Source organism: Ruditapes philippinarum, unplaced genomic scaffold (assembly GCF_026571515.1).
Source record: "Ruditapes philippinarum isolate M1 unplaced genomic scaffold, ASM2657151v2 ctg926_1_1_1_1, whole genome shotgun sequence".
Taxonomy (NCBI): domain Eukaryota; kingdom Metazoa; phylum Mollusca; class Bivalvia; order Venerida; family Veneridae; genus Ruditapes; species Ruditapes philippinarum.
In genome coordinates, this window is record NW_026865541.1 from 180,001 (window position 1) to 206,508 (window position 26,508).

The 26,508-nt window shown below is 31.0% G+C and overlaps 1 protein-coding gene across 1 annotated transcript in view; it reads right to left on the reverse strand.

Moving 5' to 3' along the window:
• LOC132729473 (protein crumbs-like) overlaps positions 1-26,508 on the reverse strand; it is a 48,387-nt gene that overhangs the window by 357 nt on the left and 21,522 nt on the right. The window contains exons 14-27 of the mRNA XM_060715245.1: positions 25,444-26,140; positions 24,807-24,919; positions 23,693-24,497; positions 17,772-17,904; positions 14,740-14,817; positions 13,911-14,067; positions 13,296-13,409; positions 12,585-12,719; positions 12,191-12,418; positions 7,065-7,178; positions 6,318-6,551; positions 4,895-5,040; positions 3,953-4,034; positions 1-3,362 (exon numbers count right to left, since the gene is read on the reverse strand). The exon at positions 1-3,362 is cut by the window's left edge and continues 357 nt beyond it. Coding sequence (XP_060571228.1) covers positions 3,223-3,362; positions 3,953-4,034; positions 4,895-5,040; positions 6,318-6,551; positions 7,065-7,178; positions 12,191-12,418; positions 12,585-12,719; positions 13,296-13,409; positions 13,911-14,067; positions 14,740-14,817; positions 17,772-17,904; positions 23,693-24,497; positions 24,807-24,919; positions 25,444-26,140 — 3,176 coding nt within the window. The 3' untranslated portion in view covers positions 1-3,222. The remainder of the gene's footprint in view (positions 3,363-3,952; positions 4,035-4,894; positions 5,041-6,317; positions 6,552-7,064; positions 7,179-12,190; positions 12,419-12,584; positions 12,720-13,295; positions 13,410-13,910; positions 14,068-14,739; positions 14,818-17,771; positions 17,905-23,692; positions 24,498-24,806; positions 24,920-25,443; positions 26,141-26,508) is intronic.

A 26,508-nucleotide genomic window follows, 5' to 3' on the forward strand; every position in this document is an offset into this window, starting at 1 on the left:
TATTAAAGGAACAGAAATAAACATGAAAGTAAAAAAAAAAAGATTTCATTTATCTTCTTTTTGCAGCTGTCTAGAGAATATACTAATATGTTCGAGGACTCTTAAACAAGTATGTATTTTTACAACTATCTTATATATAAGTCATATTCTGACTTTCGTCACAAATTTCTGCCATGAAACCAGTTTGGATGTAGTGTCAGTTTGGATTGAGATATTTTCTTTTTTTTTTTTCAAACAAAAATTAGACAAAAATGTATATTAAACATAATCTTCAGAGAACATAAAACAAATATAACAAAATACAAGTAAAGACAGTGAATTAACTGAAATCATTAATTATATCATTATTAACAGTTATGAATTTTTTTGATAGATTATATATGATGAAATGACATGGGATATAACATTATATATAGCCCAAACTTCTAACAGCCATCATTCTGTAGTTTTCTAAAGCTTAAATGTTTGGTAAGTTGTGATTTCATTCAATAATATTTATGATGAACATGATTATGATGATTCTGATGATTTTGCTGTTGCTATAGAAATGTAGTGATGATTATTTTTAGTGATGATGATTAATGATGAATAATGATGATGACAGTTCTGAAAAAGAGATAGAAATGTCAGAAAGACATTACTATATATCTATGTCTTAGCTAATTGCTTCTGAAACAATGATGATGATGATGATGATGATGATGATAACAATGATGATGAAAAAGATATTGCTGGAACAAAAACAGCTGTAATCATTTTCAGCATATGTTGTCAAAATCACTGACAAACATTCATTAATTTATATATATACATAATATATATATATATATACATGTATACTAGTGTATTACAGTTATATACATGCATTTGCTATATGCGTACTATATGCTACATGTAAATTTCTATAAATACTTTAAAAAATCTTTTTAGGCCTCAATACTTCAATTATTGAGTAAATATTTCAAAAACTTAAAATTCAAGCAAAAATATTCATTTAAAAGAATTAAAAACAATCAGTTCATTGAAAATATTAGATCAATCAGAAATATTTACTTCAATTTAAACATGAAATTAAATGGACATGCAAGTATTCTTAAAAAGGTTATGTCAGTCACTAACAAATTGTTTCATAAAAACTGATTATACCTTTTGTTCAGCTATATATAGATCTATTTGAATGTGTGAGTCATTTTTTGTTTGTATAAATAAAACGGAAAACTTTGAATCAAAAGACAAACTTAAAAGTATTGAGGAAATCTGGAATGGCACTGTATAAATTATGTATAAGTTTTGACAAAATCCAATAATAAATTACAAGAGATTGTAAATAAACCTGTTTTCTTCCAATGATAACTGGAATACTTGCTATTATGTTATGTAATCAGGTGAGCTTAAACAGAAATAAAGAACTTGAAAAAGGAAATGATATAACAACTTCAACATCGTTCTGTTTAAATCACTAACTTGACAAAAAACATACACATTTTCTATGCACAATTGTAACTCCTATTAAATTAACTATACAATATAAACATTCTATAAAAAATAGTTCTGTACATTGTTATAAAAAAACTCTGTTTTGATATGTACTATAATGGAATGGTTGTAAACAAATAGGTTAGGATGACAACATTAATGGCATGAATTAATACTAACCACAATTTGATATGTTTATAAAAACAGCATGATTTACCAGCATTTCATTTACACATGCAATACCTACAAAACAATAATTCCTTCGCTACTTAAAAGTTAACTCAGAATTTCTAGAAGTAATAAGTAATAAACATCACAACCTGTATTTTGAAATTCATTTTACAATCATGCTAACCTTGGCTAGATTACAGAGGATATTGTCAGTGGTTCAACCCAGGTGCCTGCTCTCCTTAGAAAATGCATGTGTGGTATTCTTGGTCCAACCTCAAATCACAAGTTAAACTTGAAAATTACCATATGATGTGTGTTGACTTAAAACCAAACATAAATATCAAAATGTTAGATTTCAAGTTACCACTGACTATTATAATTTTCAACGAAAGGGTATTCAACATAAAATAACAAAGATGGTTACAATTATGGTTAAAGTCCTGACAATAGTACAAAATCTGATATAATCTATTGATATAATACTGCATAAAAATTATTCCAATAATTTAATTCAAGTAATTCTAAATAACGTAACAAAATCTAGCCTCTATATATGAATAATTAAATAACCTCAATGAGTTAATTTATTTCATTCCAAATAAATATCAAGGAATTTCAAATAGCACACTTTCCTTGCCAAAGTCGAGCAATCTGGACAAGACCAACATAGAAGAATACATGAAATATTGCAGCAGTCTAACGTAAAACATTACAGTTTGTCCAAAAGATTTTATAAATTACATTATTATATCAATAATCAAAATCTGTCTGTATGTTTAATCACTTTTTGTTAGTATATTATTATCATTTTCTATGTCATGCTTATGAACAGAACTCATTTAGTGTCCTAAAATAATCTAGAATCTCATTGGTTCTATGTCACAAAGCTTCTGATTAGCTGTCATATAAATTTATTTTATAAATCAACCAATGGCAAAGCGAAAAAGAGTAAAGAAATGTTCTGGCACAGGACACTGAAGTAGGATCCTTTAATATTCCACTAGATACTTTCTGAATTACTTCCCTTTAATAGCAATACTGGCACTTAAAGCTCTATGAATACATGTGTAAGTAAGTGTTCCTTAATATATTGTTATCATACACAACAATAAATGCATAATCTCACCCTTCCAGGATGTCCATAAAGAAAAAACATAAAAATAATGTTAATATCACATTAAACTTTCAATATCATAATATTTGGATAATAAAATCTGCTTGAATACATGCCCCACCAGCATCACTTTACATGACATCTCTGATTCTCATATATTGTCAATTCTTCAAGTCCCTGTCACATATACTGACCTTTATTTAAATCCAAAACAGATCAACTTAACACCACTGCATAGTGTTATTCGAAACTTACACTAATCTTACACTTACACTACTCACTGACACAGATAACATTTGGAAAATAATCAGCACAAATATGAAGTTCCTGGCATCATTTTGGCAATATTTTCGTTTTCACACTGACATCACTTAATGATTGGACGCAAGTTTAACTCTATTGCAAAGTAGACCCGCATTATGATTATCTATTATGTTCACTAAGGCTGATCTCTGATTGGATCATATCAATCGTTCTAGAGGTGGTTTCTTCATAACATTTCCGAGTTCCACTCTCGATCCCGTCACTTCCTGTCTGCTCGGACTGTAAGCTCCGCGTGTTGCTCGCTTGTTACGTACACAAAGCAAAAACCAAATTACTCCTGAAAAATGAAATTATCGTTTTACTTTTATTTTAGATTTCTAAATTTAAGAATTTTTACATGATAAATTTGCTACTTATAATAATTTCAATATGTCTGTAATAAAAATAGAATGTTTTGAAAAACCAGCAATTTTTTTCTAAGTACATGTACTGTACTTATCAATACAATAATTACTGTTTTTGTATTTCATACACTTATAACTTAAAACAGTAGAAACCATCACTGGTATACAGGTATATATCTAAAGGCCATCCAATGTTTTATAAAGAAAGCTGCCTAGGCTACCTCTGCAATGTCTCTTTGTTATAAGTTACTTGACCTGTAAATTTCTGGTTTTATTTTTACATGGTCAAAGCTTAGGTCACCCTGTGATTTTCAAATCAATACCAAAGTTGTACCTCTGCATTGTCTAAGGCAAACCCCTCAGCCTATCTTCCATGAGCTTTGATGCATGAAAAAAGGCATGTTGCAAAACATTTTTACCAGATTTACAGAAAAACATGTGGCATCAACTCTAAATTCAATTAATGATAAATCTATGAAAAAAGTGCAGAAATGGAAGACTGTATAATATATGTATAAGTTACCTATAGTTATCAGTATAAGGACCAGGGCTATGACAGGGCCCACAATATACCACGTTATATCATCCTCCATCAATGCTTGAGACTGAAATTATAAAAATCATTATTAAATATTTATCGTAATTGTGGCCATTAAAATTACAGGATTTTGCCTAAAGATCCAGACTGAGTGTCCTGCACATTTATGTAGTCAGACTGAACTGTTATCAGTCTAATTTCTAGGAACTGCATACATGAATTGTTAAGCATGCACTATAACTGACTTGTAGAGGGAAGAATTACTTCAAAATTATACTTTCTTTCAACACTAACTGAAATGCTTGCCAGTCCTTTAGTATGACTATCACTTTTCATGACCTTGATTTTCAGCACATTATCCTAATATTACACATACACCATCAATTTATATGGCCTAATAGATGGCAATAAATAAATATCATAAAAGTTAAGGATATTGATTTCTTACACTTACAAATTTTAGAAAATAGGTGCAAATTTGCATTCAGTAATAGAATTACAATTGAAATGCATAAACTTTATTTGAAATCTTTAATGTACCACAATTTCAAACTTGCTAGAAATAATCATTTTTAAAAAATGTATGCCTGATCAATAATGTAAATGGGTAATGGCTGGTCAATCTGACTGATCTTTACTTTTTACCTGCTGGAACTAGTGTGATTAGCCTTTGCCAGCAGCATAGATCCAAACATGGCTCTTAGGTACTGTTGCAAGCTCTATTTTTGTATACAATGTTTTGATTATGAAATTCCCATAAACATTGAGAAAAGGCTGCTAATACACACAATTCAGCAAGGTGAGGAAAACTTTGTGGTCAACTATACAAACAAATCAAATATATTTTATAAACACAATGATGAATTAATCTTCCTCTGACACAAGATAAACACAAACCTAACAATTATTGTCTAGTGTTTATCTTACCTTCACTTCACATTTCGGGCCCTCAAAATCATCTGTACATTGACACTCGTAACTTCCTTCTAAGTTTTTGCACGTAGCTCCGTTATAACATGGGTTATTGTCTTCACACTCGTTTACATCCACTTCACATGTTACATTCTCGTAACCTGGTCACAAAAAACAATTTGTGAAAACACAATTAGTTTTGTTTTATTTAAAAGATTTTAGGTTATGCATGCATTCGTTATTGTGAATGTAAAGCTACTTTCAGCTTTATCATATTAAATGAGTCCCTCATGTATTATGTCAGGTTTGCTAAGCACCTGTGTACACCCACTAGCATTCCATAAACTGGATAGATGTCTTACTCAGAACACTCATCCCCCTTGTCCCCACCCCTGTCTGAATCAAATTCAAGTTGCAACAGCAATGATCTGAATCAGTAACTCCAACCAACAACACTGCCTGCCACAATGAACCCTGACATTGTGTGCGAAAACATGTTATATGTTAAGGAAAACTCTAAAAATAACTTGAGACATTTAAATCTATAAAAAACAATGTAAATACAGGTATTAATGTAATGATATCTTTCTTAAATTCCAATATTTATTCACCTTTCCTCTAACCAAAGGCCTTAAAGTGTCAAAGAACTAGGCAGCTTTACACATTCTTTAGAGGCATCATTCATGTCAAAAATAAACTATTCAAGAGTAACATACATACAGAATTGAAAACATGGCTATGTAACATATGTTAATAATCAATTATTCATAGAATAAATAAAGACTATCCCGTATAGCCATTTCTACTATAAATGTTTCTAATACTTCACTGCATTAACCATTATATATTAATGAAAACTATATATACTTGTGTTGTTACTAGTGTAACAGAATAATTTTGCCCAGATGGAAGAGAAGACTTACTCCTTCACATTACAGGAAGGAGTTGGCTTAAAAACTAAAGGAATGTCAACTTATTGTTCTTTCACTATTAGATATTCATCTATTTCAGGAATAGAAACCCTTAAAATGACCTCTTATCATATTCACCCCACATCAACAAAAAAATAAAAGGCTGAACTTTAACCCTTAACCTGCTGGTGACAACAGATTCTACCCATGTAACCAGTGCAGATCATGGTGTCCTAGCTGTCTGATCATGGTCTGCACTGTTTACTGTATTTAGTCCATATATACTGTGAAATTTTCCCTAAAAATGATGAATGGTTTATTCCAAATTGAAAATTGGGCAAGTCCATTTAAGATATTTAGCAGAGTTATATAAAAATAAACCACAGGAAGATAGTAAGACAGAAATTTACTTGTGCCTCTGCTCTCTACAGGAAACATCAATCATATTACTTTAACTTGTGCAAAATTACAACAAAAATTGAATAAGTTGTCATGTCACCCCTGTACGAGTTCTTAACAAAACTAACCTGTATCAGTACAGTTACATTCAAACTGTCCTATTCCATCAATACAATAACCATTATTTTTACAAGGAGATGATGCGCACTCGTCAATGTTGGTCCCGCAAAACTGGTCGGTAAATCCGAGAGTACAGTCACATCGGAATGATCCCTGACTGTTTACACACGTAGCTCCGTTTTTACAGAGGTCAAGGTTTAAACACTCGTTTATATCAGTATCACATGTCTGTCCCTCCCAACCTGAAACATAATGACATTTATATAAATATATAACACTTTCATACTATGAGAGTACAGGTGTAGTCTTACGCAGTAATTATGTATTTGTGACAGATATAGACTTACTCCGGAATTAAGAATATTTTGGATTTTTTCCCAGCTAGTCAGGGGGTACAAACACACTTTTACAGTTACAACTTTGAAAATAAGTGCAAACAGGTTGACTAATCTATTGTGACGGGAAGTGCACCATGAAGCTATAATGGTAAAAGTTTGTTTGTACCCCAGGATAAACTTGGAAAAACCCACATTTGCTGAGTTCCGAATAACATCTATTGAAATATGCCCTTGTATTATAATAAGGTGCTGTCTAGTATTTAGACTGGACAGGTGAGTTTAATAACAGATGATTGGTGCAGCTGCATTTTTCAAAGACAAAATTCCTTGCACAGAATCTTAAAATACTAATTATGGTATATAATTATATATATATACATGTATTATCATATCCTAAAAAATGCAATATTATTTTACCTGGTTTACAATGGCAGGTATAGTTGTTTGCAGTCACATCCTGAGTACAACTCTCTGTGTTAGCATTAACACAGGGTTGATCTGCACATGGACCTTTAATCTCACAAAGTTCTCCTACAGAAGTAAACATATCATCATTAAATAAATATGATGAAGTAAAAGCTGTCATATTGAACCATGAGAAACTCGTGTTTTTTTTCTTGCATAAATAAATCATTTGATAAAATAAATCATAGGAAAATTTCTAACTAATATACAACAAACTGTAAAGACTTTTCTTCTGACACTATAATAAACTTATCCAAAGATCACCATTTTTCATGCAGAAAAGTTACACCTTTTGAATGCTTATTGCATTAAAGGCACTCCCTAGAGGTCCGTGCCTAGAGGTCCAAAAGCCTTAAAAACATAAAATAATTTAAAATTTGAATTTCGTACATATTTCAGCTGGGGCACTTAAAAGAGAAAGATTATGCAAACGATAATTAAGAAAAATACAAAGAATGTAATTGAAAATCCTATTTTTGTGCTATTCTTAGACTGATTTGAGTGAAAATGCCATTCCATTTTTGGGTTACTTTTCACAATTAAAATAATTATTCTGGAAAAACAGGGTGACAGAATTTCGCAAATAAGTCATTGGTCTAAACTTTCATCAAATGGAACATTAATCTGGAAAAAAATATTTCATTAAAGTCCAGTCATGCTGAAACACCTCAGTCGAGTCCCTTTAATAACAATTCATAGAAGGTCACAAAGACCTGTTTCTGGTCAGTCATGTCGTCTGACTGTCTATACTGCTGACAGCTCAATTCTAGCTGTTTTATGTTGCTAATTTAAAAGCAGGGTGAGTCCACTTTACAAAGTTAGCATGGTCGGGATTAACATTATTTCTTATATAGTTGTCATATGATTTTTTACTATACTCAAATTTCCATTATTTATTGGGAAGAATATCAGTGACAGTGATATTACAATAAATAACATACTGACATATGATACTAAATAGAGATCTTGATTAACCACAAAAAAAAGTATAAGCAAGACACCTAGATAATCAATATCCAGGACATTCTTCTTTTCTATCACAGAAAGACAAGATATTTTATCATTTCTTAGTGTTATGTTCATATTTCATTAAGATATAAGCTTAAATTATTACTATGCTGAACATATGAATTTATTTATGTGATGAAATCTCTCCTTCTGTTAACTTATAGTTTACATAATATTCTAATTGAACCAGTTTTTTTTAAGTTATAACTTAATATTGACATATCATTGCTGTAGTTGATTTGTTTTTAAAGGTATTGATTGGCAAAGGACTTGCCTAATCAGTTCAATTTTTGTATTGAAACTCCCTAAAATAACAGTGGACTTTTCCAAATGAAAAGTGGGACAAGTCCATAACAGAAATTTAGTAGTATAGACAGACATTTCAATGCTGTAGGCATTTTTTCCAACTATTTGCTTTAAACATAACATCTTAAGATAACAAACAAGTATGCTGATATAATATCATGTTTATTATAAGTTAAACATTATTTTTTACATTATGAAAAAATGTCATCATAAACAAACCATTATTTCACATACTTGTTCACTTAATAAACTAAAACAACATTTAAGTAACTACAAGAAATCACATGTCATATCAGTGAAATATATCACACCCTAAATTTTTAAATGCTAGTATATGTTCTTGTGACTTTCTCACAAACATTGTCAAATCATTTTACCAACTTTTTTATTAATGATAAATTGTACTCTTGCTACATTTTTCAACCTGTTTGCCTATTATCAGATTTATCACTAAAAGTGCTTATCATGACCATTTAGACATCTAAAAATAACAATGTCTTTAATAATTTTAATAAATTTCAAAGTCAAATAACTGATTTAAGTTAAGAAAGTAACATGTTTTAATAGATAAATAATTATATACATTGTACTATTTAAAAAAAACCATATACTGTAATTATTATAAACTCCTTTCTGTAATTAACCAAACCTAAAGGTAAAAACATATAACTTGATTCTTGTTGTTGTTTTTTCTTGTTTATTAATTTCAAGTAAATTATCCAAGTCATAATAAGGATAATCATTTACATCTATTTATGTTAAAAGTAACATTTTAATCTCTTATAAAATGTACCTTGTTGATGTTGTTATTTTGTTGATAAAAATATCCCACAACTTACATCAGAAACATTATATTTATATGAAAATCCAGTAAGAAAACATGTATAAAATCCAGGAAAGACATGAGATAAAGTTAGTTTAGTGACTATTATACCAAACAGAAATTCAAGTTATTAGCCTAGAGGGGGTCAGTGTAGAGATTTTTATGGTATAGACAGATTTTATACCTGTATAAACTAAAATGGTTAATTCACCTTATTTACACATCATCATCTAAATAAATATACAACCATCATTTACATCGTGTAAGTACCTAATTTAAGACTGTAGATAGTAAATTACCACCCCTATATTTACAGAATTGTAATTTCTGTTAAACTATTAAAACCAATACGTTACAAATCTCCAACACAATCAAGTAATAACAGGTTTTGTTTGATATACTATTAAAACGTAAAAGTGATTTTTTTACACAAATAATAATTGTTTACATACTTATGTTTGAATGAGCTTAAATCATGCAAAATCCTCAGTTCACTAATCAGTAAGTACCTTATTTTTAAAATTCCCCTAAAATGAGAAATAGTTTTTGTCCAGATTAAATTTGGTCCATTTCAATATTTAGTGTGGTTAAAATTTTCACTCAGCCTTCATATTCATATTCAATGACTAAACTTATTATCAAATTATTATTTCATAAAATCTGGTAAAGAAATTCCAAAGTATAATTGTGTACTATACTTACAAAATATGTGTATTAATATGCCACAGATTTTTTTCTGAAGAATCTTTTTACAGTTTTTTTATTTCTTATACCATTATTTCTTTTATTATGTATAGTGTTGATTTATGTAGTTACAGGAAAAGCAATGCTAATTTTGTATCCCTGATTCAAATCAATAATTCCAGGTAAAACACCACTAATATCACTCTCGCCTTTCATTTGTTTTAATAAAATATCCTTAAATAGTTTTCACAACAATAATATCTTCTTTTCTGTTTTTCAATGTGACTTACTTAAAATATATACATATATAGATAAAAGATCTAAAATACCACTGTTAAACAATTTATTTTTTGGTGAAATACAGTTCAAGGTACCATAATGATGAATGTATTTATATATATCTATACATAGAAACAAACAAAAATCCTGAAATGTTTAAATTAAGTTGCCTCAGGCATCAATAGGGTTTCACCTTATTCCAATTCTTACAACATAATTTGAAGTTTTTTTTTCATAAAGAAGAACATTTCATAACTTGGAGGCACTAAAGTTGGAACATAACAGCAATGAGAATTTAAAGATAAAACATTTGCTAGGCTAGCTGACAGATGAGTTAAACACCTTAACATAAACATTAACACTTTTCAATTCTGACAAAAAACTGCCCTGTCTCAAAACATGTACTTATATTACCTCTACGTGGGGTAATATCCAAACATGCATTTGCACAAGTAAATAAATATAGCAGGTGCAAAATGAGGTATTAATTCTGTTAGGTTTCTAAATGATAAATTGGGAATTCTAGATAAGATATTTTCAAATATACCCACTCAAATATTTGGGAGGAAAAACAACAACAACATCATCACAATATTCAACAATACTGTTTAACTGCAAGACATAATCTCTGAGCTTTAGACCTAATTTTATTTAGAAATGATTGATTACAATGAATAAACTACTGTTTGTTAAACATGCTTTTTGAAGACTAGTGTATATATCTGAACATCCTTAAAACATATCTTATAATTTTTTTAAGAAATATTTTTTATGTAGTGTTTTTATGTAGAATTGGGGGCTTAATCATTTTGCCTTCAAACTGTTTGCATTCATTCCTTACATCAAAGGAAATGTTTTTAATGTTTCTTTTGATATATCATTGAAGTTAATCCAACAATAAATAGGATTTGCAGATGACTGTTAATAAAATATATACCGGTAAATCTAACTTCAAAACTTAAGTGATAAGATTTATCTTTTTTTTTCAGTTGCTATTTCAATGTAAAACGAATCATCTAATGCTATAATGTTATTCAAGGTTAAATTTAGGAATCCTGCATTGCCTTTTAAGTGTGAATTTCAGGACTGTAATTTGCCATTTAGGAATTGTACATTGCCTTTTAAGAGTAAATTTAGGAATTGAACATTGCCTTTTAATAGTAAATTTAGGAATTGTACATTGCCATTTAATTGTAAATTTAGGAATTTTAAAGGGAGACACAGGCAAAATTGACACAGGCAAAATTTTCATTTCTTCGTTTTGATTTTTTCATTCATTATTCTGTAAATGTCCTCAAAATGTAAATTTAGGAATTGTACATTGCCATTTAATTGTAAATTTAGGAATTGTACATTGCCTTTGAAGAGTAAATTTAGGAATTGTACATTGCCATTTAAGTGTACATTTAGGAATTGTACATTTCCATTTAAAGGAAAATTAAGTGAATCCTACGTTTCTATTTAAATGTATCAAAATTTAATAATCTTTCAATGTCATTTTAGTGTAAATTTAAGGATTTATTTTGTCAGTTAAGTGTAAATTTAAGAGATATACATTGTTATTTAAGTAAAAAAATAGAATCATACATTGCTATTTTAGTGTAAATTTAAGAATATACATGTACATTGTCATTCAAAGGCACATTTTGTTTTAATAATTGATTAAGAGCATGTTAGATATTCAACAATTGAAAAAGTAGCACTGAATTTGCAGTGGTGTGTTGTATAGGTAGTACAATGTAAACAAAATAGTATTTTGACTTCTATAAAAAAATACTAATTCACTAAATATATCATTTGCAAACAGAGCAAAATAAGCAAAAGATAGTTTATATACATGGCAAATGAGTACTTTTTTTTGGAAACTCTGAGACAGAGAGATTTTGAGAAATAATAATTATAGCATTTCTAAGACATAATGGGCCTTTAAGTGAAACAGGTTCCACAAAATTTTAAATTATAGATCGAGACTCCTTACCTTCATAGTACTGAGGACAGGTACATTTCCATTTAGCTTGTACGATATTACATATGCCTCTATTTTCACAGTTGACCGCACCACAATCTGGGATTTCACAGTTCTTTCCCTTGTATCCAAGACTACAATTGCATGTATAGCTTCCATTTGTGTTGGTACAGGTTCCCCCATTCAGACAAATACCCGGTTGAGTGGTACATTCATCGATATCAGTTTCACAGAAAATCCCTAAAAATGTTTTAAAAAATTATGTTTGAAAACAAAAGTGTCAAAATATACATTTTAAGACAAAAATGAGAAAATATTCTTTTGAAGACAAAAATGTGAAAATTTACAATGTGAAAATGTACACTTGTTGTAGATATAATAGTTAGAATTAATAGGTGCTACCAACCTGTGTAACCTGTGTTGCCACAGTTGCAGTTGAACCCCGGAGAGCCATTTTCGTTGAAGCATTTACCCTGGTTTTGACATGGCTGAGTGATTTCACATTCATTAATATCAGTCTCGCAGGTAGACCCTGTATGAACTGTAATGGAGAAATGATACTTCTAGGATGTCATGTATAAAATACGAGATCTTTTAACAGGAATTCATGTACATTTGTACAGTTTATATAAAGGGTGATAACTCATGTCATCCATATTCTGTAAAGGGAGACAAACAATATACAGTATACATTAATTAATTTATAGTGCCAGCCATGTGCATTGTAACTTGATAAAATACTTTCAACTACTATATTCCAGTTGTTTAGTTGTTTAGTCTTACAAGAAATCCCTAAAGTTTACAATGGCCAGTTCCAAATTCAAAGCTGAACTAGTCTTTAGCATAAAACATTTGGTGAAAAGGGGGAGGGGGAGGGGATTCAATATTTGTTTGTTTGTTTCATTTCACGCCTTTTCCCAACAGTATTTCAGTCATATAGGCGGGTAGTTTCCTGACCATCATTCCCGAAAAGTTACACCAGTACTAGACTACCTTCCTCCACGCTAAACTACCAAAGCATCTCCCGGCGATCAAACCCATGCCAGAGAGGTAACTGGATTAGAAGTCATCGACGCTAACCCTTCGACCCTGGAGGCGGTATTTAATATATACTTACACTTTCCACACTGGCAAGTAAACATGTCAACACCATCCACACATGTACCATGATTCAAACAGACACTAAATACACAGTCATCTATATTTTGTTCACATCTTTCGCCAGTGAACCCTGAAAATGTATAAGTATTATTATTACTAGTAGATACTGTTAAAATTTCTTAATTTTTTCTCCCTAAATACATTTTCAAATTAATTTTAAATGTAAGGAACATTTTGCACATATCTAAACCATTCAGGAATCAACTTCCTGGTCTTGCTGACTACAACTTTATGTGGGGAAATATAGTGAGGTTTGAATCCTCAATGTCTGGGTTAAGACTCTCATCTCAGTCACATGATCACAGCCTCACTTCATGAATGATGGTTTCATTTTAGAGCTTAATTAGTAAGAGCATAATGTAAGTCGAGGGTTGACTACAAAACAACAGTAACTTGAAATAAAGAAGAAATTGCAACAGTCTTGCAGTAAACCCTTGGTATTATGAACATCATGTCATTAGGTTTGAATCCCAGGCTATAGAACATGCTCCAAATGATGAATCGAGTTGTTAAAAACATTTGTCAATGAAGTAAAACTGGACAATTGTTTTGGTTTTCATAAAATAGTTACCTGTAACACAGGTGCATGTATATTTCTGTAAAGCTGTATTAGATACACAGGTGGCTCCGTTCTCACAAGGGAAGTCACTGCAGTAATCTATAGGGGTGTCACACTTATACCCTTCATAACCAGCTTCGCATGTGCAATTAAATGTGCTGACTTGAGTCTGTAAATATTCAAATAATCGATGTTACTTCAACTTATCATATATATACATATTTAATATTAAAGGTATATCATATATGAATGGGTCACAAAAATCATCGTTGGAAAGGGTGGCTCACTTCACCCAGGGTTCACACTATTCCAATGCTTGAACTCGGGTTATAGCACATCATTATTTCACAATTAAATTTTTCAATTATGTTTGTTTGTTTGGGTTTTAATTTGCACCAACACAATATAGGTCATATGGCGACTCTCCAGCTTTACTGGTGGAGGAAGACCTTAGGTGTCCTTTTGTGCATTATTTCACCTGAATAGAACCATCGACATTCTGTAAGCTAGCTTGATAGTTTCCTTGTATGAAAGAATACTGTGAAAGTCCCATCCACAGTGGTAAAGGGCGGAAAGTGGTTTGAAGTCAACGACCATAACCACTTGACACAGACGTCCCATTTCTAAATCTAAATATAATTCCTACATGGTTATTTAACATGGTTCAACCAGGTGATAAATACAACAAACTTTTGTATTCTTGCAATTAAAAGTTGAAACAAAGGAAACAGAAAAAATCAGTTAGCTATGAAAGAATATTTAGAATAGTTTTAACTTTAACAAGTGTACAAACAACATCTTTATAACATAACATATATAAGAGAATAGAATAGAAACTTACATTAGTGGTTGGATGTGTTGTAGTAATCATGTCACATGTCCCGTGCACACAGGGATTGTCACTACAGTTTTCTGTCACCTGAAGAGAACAAACAATCAGCAAATGGGATAATTTTTAAGACAATCGGTTCATAATTTGAAGTACATATAACATGTACCTTGCTAAAAGAGGTTTGCAAAAGAGTATGAACCATTCAAAATATGTACATACTGAATAGCAAACAGTGCAGCATGATCTTGGTCTGCACTGGTCACATGGGTTGAATCAGGCACCGCTCTTAGAGCAAGCTAAGAATTAAACTGCTCATGGACATAAGTGTAAAAATTCTAAAGTTGGTTGAGTACATTTCATAAATTTAGCAGGGTTAATAAATAAATAAGACAAAACTCTTCAGACCGTCAACGTAATACACAGTTACAGTTCAGTCAACAGTCATCAACAACAAACATTATGATGTTATATATCACAATGATATCATTATGACATGAATCATTAATATCTAATATAATAAACAAGATGGTGACTTGAGGAGAATGATTCAAACAGTAACATAACTGAATGATAATTATCTATACATTATGACATTCACATTTTTAGTTGTACATTTAAAGCTTTGGATTAGTATGAAGGATATGTTAAATCATATACCCTGCGAGTCTAAAGATATTTATGATATACATGATAAAATGTCAAACAAATAATGTATTATATAGTTCTGTTATTTTCAGACAGGGTACATTCAGATCTTATCTGTTTTGTCTGTTTTTTCATGTCTTATTTATAAATGTACCATGTACCAGGAAGATCCATAACCTACCTTTACCTGCTAACATTTGTGTAATACATTTGCCCAGCTATGAATTTAAATTTTTAGATATGAGAGTACAAAAATTCAGCTACCACCAGTATCTAGCCTGGTCAGACTGCCTGGATGTGCAGGCTGGCCTGATGGCTCTATAAGGGTGATGCAAAGGCTGATCACCTTTTGGTACTATCAGGTTTAAAGGGACAGGAAGCTTTATTCTGTCTGCTCATTGCTCATTCGCTAAATTTGCCACTTACACTATCTTACATGTTTCTTTAAAAGGAAACTGTTAAGCTGACTGTTAGGTGCCAAATCTCTAGGATGACTGGGAATCAAACCCAAATCAAGTCTGATTCACAGTCCCACGCTCAACCTATTGAGCTAACTGGATGGCTTCATGGCAAGGACATTACCCTTGAGTAAACCATATATAGCTGACTGTTAGGTTAACCAAATGGCTAGGACATTACCCTTGAATTAACCATATATAGCTGACTGTTAGGTTAACCAAATGGCTAGGACATTACCCTTGAATAAACCATATATAGCTGACTGTTAGGTTAACCAAAACGCTAGGACATTACCCTTGAGTAAACCATATATAGCTGACTGTTAGGTTAACCAAAAGGCTAGGACATTACCCTTGAATAAACCATATATAGCTGACTGTTAGGTTAACCAAAAGGCTAGGACATTACCCTTGAATAACCATATATAGCTGACTGTTAGGTTAACCAAATGGCTAGGACATACCCTTGAATAAACCATATATAGCTGACTGTTAGGTTAACCAAAAGGCTAGGACATTACCCTTGATTAAACCATATATAGCTGACTGTTGGGTTAACCAAATGCCTAGGACATTACCCTTGAATAAACCATATATAGCTGACTGTAAGGTTAACCAAATGGCTAGGACATTACCCTTGAATAAACCATATATAGCTGAATGTTAGGTTAACCAAAAGGCTAGGACATTACCCTTGAATAAACCATATATAGCTGACTGTTGGGTTAACCAAATGGCTAGGACATTACCCTTGAATAAACCATATATAGCTGACTGTTAGGTTAACCAAAAGGCTAGGACATTACCCTTGAATAAACCATATATAGCTGACTGTTGGGTTAACCAAAAGGCTAGGACATTACCCTTGAATAAACCATATATAGCTGACTGTTAGGTTAACCAAAAGGCTAGGACATTACCCTTGAATAAACCATATATAGCTGACTGTTGGGTAACTTAAATAACTCGACACAACTGTGCCAAAAAAGTACTTGTTATGAATTAATACAGCACGTTTTATAGAAATATTACAGAAAGTATTACTTTTCCTGACAACAAGACTGTAGACACAAAAGGTTATCTAATCTTGCTTGTTATACAAATGTATGCATGTACATGTAACAGTATGCACTGAATACATCACATTTTAAGGCGGGAGCCAGTATTATGATTAAGCATTTACAAGATAACCAACCCACACAATTTACATATCAAACTTTTAACTTAAATACAGCCATAAATAACTGAATAAACATTACGTTTATTTTTTCTAGAATAATCATTGAAAACTGGTGAAATGTTTATGCAACTTTTGCATCTATTTTCCAATCATTTTATTGCATTATTTAAAACTTATAGTAATTATATTGACAGAGCAAGACAGATCTAAAATAGTTATAAATTACTGATTCTATGTAATCGTCTATAAAATAAATAATGGAATGCCATTTTAACAAGAAATTGATCCTCCTTACAAAAATTAAAACAACAGCAAAAAACATAATTTTGAACAAATCAAGGGCAATAACTCTACCATTCAAGAAATACAAACATTCCTTTCACACTGGTCTGAGATGATATTTCTGTTAGATTTTATGTATTGAGTGGAGGATAAACAACCATTATACATACTCTTAACCAAAACGCCTACTGGCAGCAACTTATTCTACTCTTGTGTCGAGTACAGACCAAGAATCAGTCATGTTCATGTCATGGTTCATGTTTGGTTATGATTTGTACAGTATTCGCTATTTATTCAGTCAATACATATGATAGTCAAGTCTATTCAAGACATTATGTGTGATAATTATCAACAGAAACATACAAACATTGCCCGTTACACCATCATGGAATATATTTTGAGACACCATGTGAGACAAGTTAATAAGATTGACAATCATTAGTGAAGATCAAAAATGTATATTTTTTAAAACTTACCGGTATTTGGCACATGTCTCCGATGAAGTTTGCTGGGCAAGAGCAGCTGTAGGTCCCGTTTTCATTCTGGCATGATCCATTGTTCTGGCACGCCGTTACATTACTGTTACATTCATCCACATCAGTCTCACACCTTGCGGGTAAATTTGAAAGTAACATTAAAAACACGGCTAATGATACTATATACACTGAGATTACGTTCCTTATATCCATCGAAGCTAAGATATAGTTAACGTCTTTCATATACACAATGTAGTCCATCAAACTTTCATAATGTACATTGTCATATCATGGTAAAAATACCATCCAATTTTTCACTGTTGGACATAATGATAACAATATTTTACAAACTAACTTCCATTTATAATCCAACATATATAATAACAACTTCAACCTTATATGAGAACATGTCCGCTGAGTACTGATTAAATCCTGTTAAGAAGGACATACAGTTATAAGTCCTTTTCAAAAAATCGTGTTTGCTTCATTAATGTTGATTACTCATGTAAAAAAATATTGTCATTTAATTTGTATATCTCCAAGTTCAATGACTCATACCTCTAATATCTATATATATATATTTAATCAAAAGGAGATAAATCTGACAGGTATAATTATATTATACTGCCATACATTTTAATCAAAGCGGTACAATTTTCACTATCCGTCGACACATTTCGTATATATATATATTAAAATTTGCAATGTAAATATGACATGAAAGTCTGTCACATCCCACTGTTAACAGTCTGAACACCGTGATAAATGAAAATGAAAAATTTTAATCTAAACTCCCCGTCTTCAAAGAAAACGTACTGATAAAAAAAAGTCTTCCGACATCTGACATCAGACATCGTATATGCATTAATATCATACCTCCATTACCAACTACTTCTTGACCTTGTGGTGAAGTGACAAAACCTTTTACATACAATATATATATTACTTAGATATGCAAGGGCTTTGAGCAAAATGGTCGTGACGTTACTAAAAAATAATCAAGGATATAACAATTTATTCTATGACTTTTGCAATATGTGTAAACTTTATATATTATAATGATTCTATTCAAAATGCAATAAAATGAGAAAACTGTGACAAAAACAACACCAAATTTGATTGCCGTAAATATATATATTAACAGTGCACTGTTGTTTAATTATTTCAACGTCATTTAATAATTCCATGTTATGAATTCCTTTAACTGATAGACACAATATGAACTAGGCATTCTCTATGCATTCAACAACAAACAGAAACGTAATGAAACCATTAACACAACTGTACGGAACTTCTTTATTATGTAATGTAATATTTTGTAACCATTAACATCTTTGAAAAAAAAAATCTATTGAATAACCAATATTTCCATGAAGCCTTCATTATATTCCATCTGTGACATAATTCTCTCTAATTAAGACTCTCCTTAACGTAAAATAAGCTTCAACAACAAGAATAAGAGGTAAAAATCTTGCGAGCCACATTGATTTTTACATAAATTCTAATTAATTTCAGCTGTTTATAGTCTCATTGGGTATCAAATTCAGTCCTATCTTTTAATGGATTTACAGGTAAGCTTATTTATATGTTTTCATTATTTCCAAGCCACATGTATTGTTAACATAACACAATGAGGAAATATTTGACATAATTATCATGAAGAGTATAAATTAAACGTTTCTTGTACTTGTATATTTTAATTTTTCTATCTAAAACACCAACCTTTTTGAGGCTTTTTTTGGAATAATCTTTTTTTTTTATCTTCACTGTTCAAGAATTTGTTTTCATAAACAATACGACCATGTCTATATGTTATATAGAGGGTACATTTAGTCACAGTTTTCATACCTAGTACAATTGTAACCTTGAAAACATATTTTTCAAAAAAATTACAAATGTATGTTAAATGATTGAGAAATGAAGCGCAAGCAAACATTATCTTTGGTTGTGACTATTTAAAGCAACAATTAGCTATACTAGTATGTGAAACCTCGATAAGAAAGTACCGAAACAATGTTTAGAATTGTAAATGAATACTTGGACAAAAGCCTTATACACATATATTAACAATGTTTTTGTAAGACATCTTCCTTGTTACCATTATAATTATTTAACAGGTATAATATATACATGTATATATAACAGTATTACTTTAAACCCATAACCTGCTGGGTTTGAGAAATAAACTTGCCCGGTAACAGTTTATTTTTAATTTTAGGGGAATTTCACAATAAAAATACAATGTACAGAAACTACAGTACATAGAGCCTGGTCAAACTGCAGACATGTGCCATCTGGCCTGACTGACTTACTGGTGGCAAGCGCTAATAACTTGGGATTCTGGTGGTTTGGAACCAAGTACAATGTATTATAGTAAAAGTGATAACAGGCTACTTAAAGCAAAACTTCTATGTTTCCATCTGTTGGTAGCATTAACTAAGTGCTTATCACAATTCTAGGAGGTTTAGAACTGAGTTTTTAGAGTGAAAACAGTCTTTTTCTGAGTGTGTTGCAATGTTTCATTATAAAATGTCCTAATATAAATAATATGTGTGCAAGTTCAATAAAAGCTTTCACAAGAAATATTATCACATAAAGTTAAACAGGCATTTAGAGCTTAAAATTAGAGTTACTATAAAGAAGATAACCTATCCAATAATGAAAAGGCAGTTGGGGACAGTTAAAACCAAAAGTGCTCAGACTTTGCCACCAGGCACGAGGATCCAAACTGTAAGCTGTGAGCTATTAATTAACTCTCATCTCAAATAATGAGATCTTAGCAATGATAATTCATTACACAAATTAAGCAATTGTTGGGGATGAAAATAATTTTATCATTATTTCAGCATTATCCATAAATAAGTAATAGAAAGAGCATCGAAACACGAGGCTATCTGATTTGTACGAGGGGGCGTAGCCCCCGAGTATTAATCAGATTGCCGAGTGTTTTGATGTTCTTTCTCTTTTGTATCATAGTCAAACATAAAAACACGTTCCCTGTTGTCACAATATGAAACCCCGGCAAAAAGGAACCAATGAACGAACATCTGAATATGATATTTCTGTCGCTTTCCCTTTCTCTGCCGTCACAATATGTAAACCCCAGCAAAAATGAGCCAATCAATGGGCATGCTCTGGAGTGCGGGTAACTAATACCTGCACTCCAGTTAACGCACTGTGCATGTATATGTATACGATTTAACTCTGACACATTTTCAACAGAAAGGTCCCCAAACTATGATACAAGAACAGAATGATTGACACAACATTTGTAGTTTCAAAGTTAAAATCTATTAAAATATCCGACACAAAATCTATTAGTCAATATCCGATACACTTCAAAGAACACACCAAAAATCATAAATCATGCACTTCCAAACTGAAGATAAATTTTTTATCAAATAATTAATTTCTGTTGTATATATCACAAAATCTTTTGTATCAAAAATTCTTAAACACTTTTCGTAATATTTTTGTTTTTGCGTTGTCACATTACTGTTTATTGTGCTTTACTAGTAAATGACCGCCACTGTCACCTACTTTTTTTCGTAACATTTATATATTTGTTCACTGAAGCACAATACACGAACATGTAAAAAGAAAACATCAAACAATAATAAAAATTATAAAAACCAGGTGTTTTTTTTTAGTATTACAAAAACATCTTGAATTACGAAATTTTTGCGTGCACATATTACTCCTTTGATAACCTTTCAAAACAAATATCTTCCTTCTCAATACAAAAAACCTCCTCAATACAAAAAAAATGAAGCTATTTTTAAAAGGATGTTATTATATCTATATGTACATGTATATATAGACAAATCTATTCAATGTATAATTTAAAAGGATTATTGATTTTGTCGGGATTAGCTTTTATCATTCAAGGAGTAATGCAAACATCTTATATAGAGTTGTGTCAAACTCTACAGCAAATAATTTAGCAAACCTCTTTTCGTTAAGATTTACATTTTAGCCTAACATAAAGTATATATTATAAAACAAATCAAGCAAATATTCAAGTCAGGTAAATAAAGTGGACTTGTATATGTCTGTACGAATCTTTGTCATTTTTAAGCTCTTTAGCAGTTTAATATCAATTAACAAGACTTTTATCGTTTTGAATTTAGACCTTTCGAACAACATAGTACTTTGAGGGCATTCTGTAGCAAAACACACTGGTTAAATTATTTGGATGTGTACAGACTGGCCTGATTCTATACAGTGAGTGACAGCATAGGTCTGTTATTATTGATGTTGCGGGACAAAGATTTCCAATAAATGTGGGACAAATAACCAATGAACAGGCATGGACAAACGGTTAACACTTAAAGACTAGTTATATATAAGGATGGCTAGCAACTTTGGTTCAAAACCCGTTAGGGGCATTCCGTTGTTTCTTTGACACTCATTGGTCTGTATTGGTTGGCTCAAGGAACAGATTTGAGGGTGTATTTAAAAGCTAATAAGTCTGTGTCACTTTAACTAATAAGTCTGTGTCACTTTAACTAATAAGTCTGTGACACTCTAACTAATAAATCTTTCACTTAAGATTGTTTCTCAATCTCAAGTTTTGAGCAATTGTTGAAACATGAAGAATTGCTCCAAAGTAACCAGAATCTTAACAGCAGCATTAAAGGTAAACAAGTAAGTGTTTCAACACCCTTGTTCTTACATTATATCATGTGAATTAAGTTTATGTAAAATGTATGATTGTTAAATTAACTGTTAAAACTTTAAAAGGAAGTGAAATGATAAGGTGGTAGAAAACCACTATGACAGGTGTAGTTTTGTCAACTTGTCTATATAGCCTTTAGCCAATTTTCTACAGATAAACTTGGATAACTTGACACAGTTGTACTGAAAATTTGATAAAATGACACAACTGTGCCAGAAAAGTACATACATTATGTTTAAAAGAATAATAGGAAGTATTGCAGGAATGTTCTTTTCTGACTCCTATTGTTCAAGACGATAACACAAAACTGCTACATTCCATTTCTTGTTAAATGATTAAAGATGACTTTAACAAAACAGAAGGTATTACTTTTCCTAACTTAAGATTACACAAAAGGTTATTCATAATTATGCTGTAATGACATTGCCTATAAATAAATTCAATTCACTTTTTGTGACATAATGGCATTATGGCTTATTTCATATTTCATAGTGAGAAATACAGAAAAATCATAAACCATGCAGACAAACTTATAGGTATATAATTAAGAGGAAAATCTTTATCAGACCTTTCATTCTTAAAAATGCGACTACACTGACATTGTAAATTATTGGGATCTGCATTTGTTATCAACACAGATATTATAAATCATTGAAAAAAAATATTTCGAAAATCTCACCTAATCTGAACCATTATAAAACAGCTCACAGACAAAAAGGATTAAAACTTGTTCTACCATGTGACTTACAATATTGTACATGTAGCGGTATATAAAATCAAATGGTATAAATTCTTTGCATCATTAGAGAAGTTAATTTAATATCAAGAGGAAAATAACATGTATTTTGATAAAATAAAGATATAAAATGCATAATATAATACCCAAATACTGCAAAATACATGTATATTCAGGACTCAATATTTGTCTCATTACATCCCTTCCCAGCATACTTAATGATTGACAGAGTAACCTCCCTTTATTTGATTATGCAACTTGGAAAATTTAAAATATCAACACCTTTTTAAAAGAAGGTAAAAAAATCAAATAATCATTTACAAAACAAACCTTACTAAATGCTATTTCATAAAAATTATTTTTTTAAGATGCATCACTTTATTGAAATTTAAAATTTCATTTCTAATGGGGCAGGGCATCTTAAAAAGATTAATAATAACTTTAAAATTATTAAAGATATTATCTCAAATAGGTATACTAAACAATTAAGGTATTTCTATAACTCACCTGTTACCCATATATCCAGAAGGACAGGCACACTCGTAAGTATGCATCTTGTCGACACAGTGACCATTTACACAAGAATCTTCTTCGCATAAATCCACATGATCTTGACACCAGCGTCCCGTGTAGCCACTGCTACAATTACATACATATGTGTAGAAATCTGGAATACATGTTGAGCCATGACCACACTGGTTATCAACACATCCCTGACCAGCTTGGCATCCGTGTTCGAAATTGTGACTTTGTAACAAGAATTTCTGCCGACTTGTGTTATTTACAAATTGTTCATCTGTGAAAAACGGCAGCAATATTCCTCCGATACGTAGTTCAGTTAAACATCCTTCATAGGCATATAAAGAATTTATTATATTTACACCAGAAACCCGAATGCCAACTTTAACTTCATTACCGTCTGCCATTATCAGATCATTAAGTGCGACACTGTTCACACGTTTTTGACTGCTCACATTCTGATACATGGTGACCTCTTCAAGGTCATATAATGTCAAGGTAACTGCATCCATGGAATCGGTAACTCTCGCTAGTAACCATCTTGAATCACTTACTGGATAATAAGCTGTCAATAGCATTTCTTTCGAGTCATCCAGTTTATACTGAATGACGAGATTTTGTCCGATCAGCCTCAGCTTGAAGTAACGGGACTCATTTCCGATCATTAAAATGTAAGCATTCATAGCTAATGTTCTAAACTTGAAAGAGAAGGAGTTTATTTGTGTCGTGTTTGCCAGGGTGTGAGTATAGACAGCATAGCTACTTTTTCCGTCAAAAGTAGCTTCACTTATACCTGAAAATTTAATTAATCATTAGTAAATTAAATAAACTGTCAATTAATTATTTAATAAAGAATTAAAAAAACATTAAACTTAACATCATGAACAAGAATAATACAAAAGATCTCTTATATTACACTCTCAAGGTTTGATAAATACTTCATTGCATTTTTTTTTTAATGTTAAAGCACTTCATAAAATTATTTCACCTATATGTCACCAGAAAGATATACTGTACAAATATTTACCCTATACATGAACCAATTGTTAAATATTTATAATGTTTTTATTTCCAAGATTGTCTATAATATCTATAAACTTACATTCAAAGCCATCCAGTAGACTCTGGCAGGTAGAGCCGCTTGGACATGTCCCAGTTACACAGAAATCTAATTCGCTACAATTCTTTCCTCTATAACCTAACAGGCACTCACAACTGAAATAATTTAAACATATTTTATCAGACAGGTAACACTTTTTTTCTTGTTTTAGCCTTCACATCTTCATCAGTAATTACATTATAAACAATTCACAAAATATAATTACAAACAGAACATCAAATATGACAAAAGCTGGAGAAATTCAAACCAAACATTCTTTTTCCAAGAAAATCATATAGTTATTAAAGGGAGGTAATAAAAGAAGAAAAAAGCTATTGTGGAAAGGGAGGTTATGAAAAATGGATTAAAATGAAAGCATTTAATGATAGTTAATTCTAACAAGACAAAAATTTCTTACAGAAAAGTTAAATCATACAAACTTATGCAAATGAAAATCATTAATGAAATGCACTAACATTTACCCACAGTTAATTCAAAATCTTGAAAATAAAAATACTGTTGCAATAAGACACTGACGATGGAAATAATAGCAAAATTTTCATTTGGCCTATGACGGATTTAATATTAAATGATTCACTAAATAGAATTTTTTTCGGTAATTTATGTCATAAATCGTTACCTGTAATCATTAAAGAACACATCAGAACATGTAGAGTTGTTGTCACATGGGGTAATCATCTCACACACGGGATCGCTGACTTCATTCTCCGTTAAACCAGTACTGCTGGTGATATTTATCGGTCTTAAATCGGTCAAAGTCGGATCAGACAGTGGATAAAACTGCAGCGTGAATTGATCAAGTTGAACATCCTGTATTGTTCCTTTATAACTCGGAACAGACGTAAAATCGTCAATATCACCATCCATAATGATGGTTTGACGTTTCTTCCGCCGTCCTGTAGAAAAGTTAGGTGTCTTTCCACCGAAGTATAGATGCTGTGCATTAAAGGTACAATCATTTGGCACATTTACTTGGTGTAATAAATCGTCATCAACAAACACAGAAATATTACCGTTTCTAGAAAATTTCACAAGATGTTGTTGTCCGTCACTGTATGTGTCATCATTTGATAAGAGAATCCTCTCGAATGCACAAAATTTCATCCTAACTTTCAAATGTCCACTTTCTAATTCTAGAGTCAAGAAAGTTGTTGATAAATCACCGAAGAAAAGTATTAGTGAAGTCTCCTGACGGGTTCGTATAAAAAATGAGAAATCAAATTTCTGCTGGACGACGGTCTGTATATCCTGTGACAGACTAAATTCAGCAGTACTTTCCGGAATATTGTTAAAGCCAAATGTAGCAGCTATATATGCTGAAAAAATGAGAAAAAAACAACTGTTAACATTATGTAAATCATTGATCTTTTAAATAAGAAGCTTAATAGCATTAGTTTGAGCACTTAAATTTACATCTCTGTTGCCAATATATTTTTTTCTAGACTTTTTAATGTACCAGTTCTTTCTCATTCCCTGAAGGAAGTTAACATCTTCTTAAACATGAATTAAGGTGATAGAACTAATCTTTAATTTTAAGAAGAAACTCACTTAGAAATTATCTCTGCATAAGCTAGACATTTACATAACTAAGTTTGTATATCTATATATTTGTAAATGTACATGTTATAATAAATAGTTTCACTATTAAAAGACTGCAATTGTGCAACCAGCATTATATCACTAG